Raw genomic sequence first — 6,964 nt, 5'->3', positions numbered from 1 at the left:
CTCCCGTGGGTGTCCCCCCCCCCCGAGCCAGTCCCACCGTGACCCGGCGGTCCCGCCCTCCGAAGCACGGGGCGGGGAAGACGGCAGGGAGGCGGGGAGAAAGGGGGGGAGGGAAAGAGGGTGTCGCACGATCCCGCCGGCCCCGCGCGCGCTCCCGCTCTCACCCAGGCGCGCGTCCCGCGGCGGGTTCTCCATCAGTTTCTTCAGCACCAGCGGGAAGGTTCCCGCCAGGCCCCGCTGCTCCTGCTGCGCGGCGGCCCCCGCGCTCCCCCCGGCTGCAGTGGGCTCTGTTCCTCCCGCCGCCGCCGCCTCCTGGTGCGCGGCGCGGCCGGGCATACTCCCCGCAAGCTGGCGGGCGGCTGAACGTCTGTCAACGGTCGTCCACGGCTGCGGCGCGAGGCTGCGACAGCTCCCAGGGACTCGTCTACACCGACGAGCCCGAGAAGACAGCGCCCGAGAGGGCAATAGCGCATGCGCGCCCAGCTGACGCTCTTCGGCTCTTTCACTATTCATGAGCGCGAGCGCCCGCCCCGTCCAAATCGCCTCGCCTCGCCCCGCCCTCCCCGCCCCTCGGATTGGCTCGCGCCTCGCGAAGGGCGGTCCCGGGCGGGCCAGCCCCGCCCTCCCCTCCCCTCCGCGGCCCGCGCGGGCACGCGCCCCTCGCCCGCCGGGGCACGTGCAGGGGCAGGCTCCGGCGGCTCATTAGCATGGCGAGACCCCGCCCGCTCCGCACCTCCTCCGGGGCGCTGCGTCACTGCCAGCTGCTCCCTCTCATGGAGGGCCGCGGGGGGCGGGGTGGGGAGTCGAGCCCGCGCGTGGGCGGCGGAGGAGCAGCGCCTGCTGCGGCGCGCGCGCCCGCTCGCGCACGAGTCTCGCCTCCCTGGAGGGGGAGGGGGGCAGGGCTACAGGCCGCTCCGCCTCTGCGCCTGCGCGAACGGGCGCTCCTGCCCCTCCCCCACCCCGGCTGGCCGAGGGGCCGCGTGAGGATACCGGGACTCTGCTTAGGCGGCGGCAACCGGTGCCGTGCGGCGTTTATGAGCCCCGTCTCAGCCCCAGCTCTTCCCGCCTCCCGTTGGGCTCGGCAGCCACGGCCGCCGGCGCCGGTGGGGCCGCCGTTACGGCGGTTGCGTAATCGCCGCGGCCGTTGGTGGCAGCACGCGTTGGGGCGGGAGCGCCCGCCGCTCCGCAGCCGGGGTCAGCGCTTCAGCTGATTTTAAAATATCCTTATTTGGATCCAGAGATCACCTCTCCCACATGACCTGGATTTAATCTTCCTCTGTCCTACATCGCGCCAGCAGCAGCTGTGTGCCCTATATAACGTTAGCAGCGAGAGGGGAGAAACTTCACTGCGGCTGCTCCCAGCCTGTGACTCGAGGGGAGGATGGCCAGGATTCAGGCTGGAGGGCTGACGTGGCTGGGCTGCTCAAGATATGGGGATCCCCGTGCTGTGCACAGAGGGTCGTTTTGAGTTCCTGTGCTCATGTGAATCTGGGGCACGCAAGTCCTCAGCACTGTTCCTTCTGATTCCCCAAGTATCCCCCTGTTCCAGTGACAGGGATGSTGTGCTGGGATTTATGCTTCTGAACACAAAAAGGGAGTACATTTTGCCAAATTCATCCCCAAGAGCGCAGGCAGATAGTAAGGAGGTTCTCCTGCAGAATGAACAAGCTCACAGAAGTGACAGACGCTGCAACCACAGGCTTTTCCCATCAGCAGTTGCCTCTTGCTGCAGAAGGGCTGGCCCCAGAGATCCTACTGCATAGCATTGCAAGCAGTGAAAGGAAAGGGTGCACAACCTAACTGGGATAACCCCATCTTCACCCAGAGAAGCCATGTGTGCAGTCCACTGGGGAGAGTTTTCTATGCTCAGGCACCTCTTCCTCCAGGGTAGATGCTCAGTTAAACATTTGCTTGTTTCAGCTGTCCCTCCACAAACCTCCCTCAACAAGACTCCCAAAATACCTCAGACATTTCATCTCAGTTGCGTGGCACAATTTGACCTGACCCTTGCTAATAAACACTAGTGGTCTGTCATGACACAAAATCAGATCTGAATTCCTCCCTGCACACCCCGGGAAAAGGAATGGATTGGAAGTCACATGTGGCAGGTGCTTTCCCCCTTGTTTTATTACAGTGTGGCCCAGTGCATGCCCTCATCCAACCACCTCCTTTTCCTTCAGGGTGGGCAGGGAAGCTGTTCAGGGAATGCACACTCACTAACAGCCAACTACTCATTCTCCCATGTAGCCTGGGAGGCAGAAGCTGCTGCCATGTGTGGACAGGGGTGGAACTGGAGACACAACTCCTGTGCATATTCTGCCTGCCATTGAGCTGGAAATGGCCACCTTGTTAAAATAGGATGCTGTCCAGGAAGTTGGAACAGCCTGGGTCAATGTATCATTGCAAGGGGCTTAATTTGATAAACCCAGCTGCAAGAAGCACACAGAGCAGGTCATGCTTCTGGCTGCTACTTGCCCTCCGTGGGCTCCATCTGTCTTGCCTAGCTCAGCTGGCAGAAGAAATAGGCATATACGTGAAACAGAGATGCCATTTCACATGGGGCAATGAAACACAGATGTCAGACCACACATGGCAGAGGCAGCACACATAGCTCAACAAGGGGCAACTGATTCATAGTGAAATTTTTATAGAGAAAACAGCTAGTCCTAAATGCTAACAAGAGAACACAACCTACTGAAGCTGAGAAGGAGCAGCTTCTAGGAACAGGGAGAGGGGATTTTGCCAAAGTGGGGCTGGCTGCAGGCTTCCCATTCAGTTGCAGCTCTCATGGTTGCTTTGTTCCATTGTTGTCAATGCTGGAAGCCCCCGGGGATGACACTGTGTCTCAGTACTGTACATAGCTCCTTCAAGGAACACACTGCGTGTGCTTCCCCCACATCGCAGATCTAAATGGCAACTACTTTGCTGGTGAATGTCTATATGAATGGAGGTTATTACACCCACTCAGCAACCTTCACCTCCAGGGCTTTTCCCTCCCCTTTCTCCTGCACGTTTCCACTCAATGGTGCTGAACATCAGGATTCACTTTGCACCATCACTGCGATGTGACTGCCTGGAGATGGTTTAACTTGTACAGCATTAGTTGCTCGGCTCAAAGGCGGGAGATCCTGGGGAGCATTCCTGTGGTTTGCCTCTCACAGCACCCTGCCCGGGCAACAGCTCTGCCCTGCCAGCAAGGAGGGAGGTTACTCTGAGAGCTCTTCCTTGTTGCCTCCAGGGATTAAGTATTCAAGTCACTGCCAGCACAAAGTGGACATTGCGGCATCAGTTGTACCTTCTTGATTGAGTTGGAATTTGCCTAAGACTTGTACACTTTTTATTTTGTTCTGGGGGTGAGAAGGAGAGGAAGACAATGAGATGTGAGGAGAGGAATGCAGTGACTTTGGCTGTTATTGCTGGGAGTTTTGTCAGGGCCAGATGATGCCGAACAGCCCAGCTCTGATGCAGCAGGGAGCCAAGCAAGAAGCAGCTCAGCCCTAGGCACGGGGGGACACATACAGCTAGCCTCACTGGGAGGCTTTTTTGGATAGAAGAATGTGTGTCAGATGGAGACCACAGACCCAGCAAATCCAGGAGGCTAATGTGTAGGTATGAAGACCTAGAAAGAAGGAATTGAGCTCTGTGGGAAGGCATTGTGACGGGAGCACTGGCCCTGGGAGGCAAGCAGTATAATAAAGACATTTCTAAGAGTTACAGGAGGTAAGGCCGAGAGGCAGGGTGGTCCTGGGGCTGAGGAAGAAAGCTGCCAAATAAGCCACATTCAGTTAGGACTAAATTATTCCCTCTGCAAACCATTGATTTCCCTGACACCCTTCCCCCCCCCCAACATACACACTCCAACTCACTGCCAAACAGATAAATCTTGCCAATGTTCCTCCCTTGGATTAATTCAATCCACTTGGCTCTGAAGACCAGAGATCTAGGAGAGCCAGCCTAACTTCTGCTTAGGCACAGCAAGGCTCTGCACCATGTGAGCCTCCCTTGGTCATTACTGCTTCCTTCCAGCCAGGTCAACTTTCCACCTGGGCATCAGTCAGCTCTGAAAACATGCCCTGGTCCAGACACCCAGCTTCATACCATATGATATGTAAACAACCCAATTAATGTGCAAAGTCTCAGCAAAGAAGAGAGCCAACTCATAGGTAACAGCAGAGCAATGTGACAAAATGAGCCCCTTAGGAGGTATAGGAATCTCCCCATGTCCTAATAACCCTTTTCCCATAGGGAGCCATGCCAGTGCCACAGGGCTTGCTGTATTTCACTGAGTCTAGGCAGCTGCCTTTCCTGCCATAAATACTTTACTGTCACAGCAGCATCCTTCTCTACTGTCAACCCCAGGGCAAAAGCAGGGATCCCTCTTCATCGTGTGGCTGGCTTTTCTGCTCCCACCTCCTGGTCACACTGCCCTGTGAGACTGCAGAGCTGTCTGTGTGTCCTGGTAGCAATTCCCTACAGAACAGCGACTCAGTGCACATTCGTTTCTGTGAGTTTGACTCACTCATGCCTAGACATGAGCTTGTTGTGCCAAGGTGTTCCCACACACCTCCTCAGCACTCAGCAACAAACATTAAAACACAGCAACCAAAAAGCAGTCTGAGAGGGGCATGTGGCATCCCATGCAAAAGCAAGAGAGTCCCTAGGTTACATGAGGGGCACTTGGGGCATATCCAGCAAGAGAGATGTGCCCAACACTGCCGAGGCACAGCAGAAGCCCAGACTAAATAATCTCCTAGGTCATTTCCATTTGTTTTCCACAACACTGCACAGAGAGCAGGAAAGCCTAGGAAGACAGAAGTGCTCTTGCAAAAAACCCACGACATTCATTTTGTTCCCTACCCCAGCTTTCCACTGATTAGCAACTGGAGCATCAAACACAAAGCTTGCGCAGAATCACCTTGCCCACATGGGCCAGATTACCTTGACAGTCCACATCTAGGGAGTGGCAACGTCTAGAAGATCAGAAGTTATTAACCAAGGGACAACCTGGTTGGGAATCCTGAAAGTCACTGCTACATGAGCACAGAGATTTGTGCCCAAACCTCTGTGCACAAAGCTTTGAGGGTTTCCAAGAAGTAGCTGAGCACAGAGATTAAAAGGATCAGGAGCTCAGCACTCTTGACTGATTTTGTAATCAGTCCACTGCTGCCTTTTTTCCTCCTAGCTGCACAACATGCTCAGTGCCAGAACTCCCCGTCTGTCTTGGACTCTTGGAGGAAGCACACCCTCGAAAGGCTTGCAGCAGACAAGCACTTCTACCCCCTTCTCGCCTTGCAATTTAAGGAGGGGAAGGAGAAAAAAAAAACAGGCATGTGTTACTTCAATCCTACCTGGCATTTTGTTGGTCCAGGGTAAGGAGTACTCCAGCAGGGACTTCAGGACTTCGGGAAAATCCAGGGCAGCGGGGCCCCCAGAGCTGTTGCAGCTTGACATGGCCTGTCCCGGGACTACACTAGTAACGCTAAGGGAGGACCAGGTGCCTGGCTGCCGACGTCACAACCCGCTTTCCTGGGAGTTGCGAGAGGGGTTCGGAGGCGCCTGGAGCAGGCTTGCCAAACAACTCCAGCTGAGAAAAACCGAGGAGGAAGGGAAGCAGCCTGGTGGAGATGCAGTTTGCCCAGCTGTCTTCACCTCCCCCGCTCCCACTCTGAAGTGGCCAATTGTGGAAATAGCTCGCAGCCTAGCAGGGCTGGGCCGGGCTGCTGGCCAGCATGGTTTTACAGGGCCTCTCACAACCAATCCGGCTGCAAAGAACTGGGCCAGTTATCTAACTTTGCAAAGGCAGCACCCTTTTCCTTCCCAAGGTGTTATAACAAATATACATGCTGTGAAAAGAAAAAGCACACACACAGTCAGGGGTACGCACATCAGCTGCAAACATGACAGCAAGCGGATCCTCTGAAGGGCTCTCAGGAGGCTCTGAGAAGAGGAGCTCTGAGCTGCACAGACTGTCCCATGGAGATGTACAGATGTTGTTTGCATCTGCCTGCTAACTTTTCAGCTCTCTGAGATGCAGATAGTGACTATTGTTGTATATGGTATGAGACTTATTGTCTGTCTCTCCTAAGTGAATACTGATAACAACGTAAGGCATCTTTCTCATTAAGTTTGCATTGTCCCCAAAATGCAGAATTTCTCTTCAGAAGTGACACAAAGTTATATCAGAAATCTAGCAGTCTCCTCCCCAAGCAGTGATTTAATGCAAGTGAGTTCATGTGCCCTGCAAATACTCTGAAAACAGCCTGGTTAAGTAAGGTCTTGAGCATGCAGAAGTCCTCCTGTTAGTAAAGCTTTTTAGGTTGGAGGGGTGATCTGGAGACAGGAGGATAAAGGTCCGATCTTTCATCTGGTTTGTTGTAGGGCTCTGGCTTGGGAAGGAGCATCTTACACATGCCGGGGACTTCCCTTTTGATGGGCGGGATAATTAGAACAGAACTGCCTTTATTTCTCAGTTTGCTCCTGTCCACTTTGCTGAGCGCAGCCTTACTGCGCCAGCATGAGTTGTTAGGAGCAGGGTATTCCTACCACGGTCTCTGAGTCCCTGCTATTGGGGACAGTCCAACAGAAGTCTGAAAACCATACTTGACGCTAAATATGGAAGTGGCCTGAGGGAAGTCATTAGGACTTTTCTCATGCTTGAAGTATTTCACTGGCCCAGCATTTAGAGTCTTAAAAACTGATAAGGTTTTGCTCACCCCCAATAGCACTGTGTTTCTGTTTGGTCCCGTAATGAAATGTGTTTGATCTAATCCAAAGAAAACAAGAAGAAAGAATTACCTAGCTAGTCTGGGTGGTTGGGAATTTCAAATTAGCTGGGGAAGTTTTGTGATCTAGATCCCAATCTAACCGGGCTCAGGAATCACAAGGTAGATGCTTTGGTAGAATTCTTAATTATGATACAATTACATTAAAACCTCTTGGGATTTTCCATGTGGTTTGCTTCCCC

The 6,964-nt window shown here is 54.1% G+C and overlaps 1 protein-coding gene across 2 annotated transcripts in view; it reads right to left on the bottom strand.

Moving 5' to 3' along the window:
• Positions 1-513, bottom strand: part of TEF (TEF, PAR bZIP transcription factor) — an 18,397-nt gene extending 17,884 nt beyond the window's left edge. For both annotated transcript variants that reach the window (XM_026065008.1, XM_026065010.1), the window contains exon 1: positions 165-513. In XM_026065008.1, coding sequence (XP_025920793.1) covers positions 165-513 — 349 coding nt within the window. The remainder of the gene's footprint in view (positions 1-164) is intronic.
• Positions 514-6,964: the final 6,451 nt, after the last annotated feature.

The sequence above is a fragment of the Apteryx rowi genome, unplaced genomic scaffold, assembly GCF_003343035.1.
Source record: "Apteryx rowi isolate R43461 unplaced genomic scaffold, aptRow1 scaffold_223, whole genome shotgun sequence".
NCBI classification, from domain to species: Eukaryota; Metazoa; Chordata; class Aves; order Apterygiformes; family Apterygidae; genus Apteryx; species Apteryx rowi.
The sequence above is the reverse complement of the archived record's forward strand: the minus strand, read 5'-3'. Positions and strand labels throughout refer to the sequence as shown.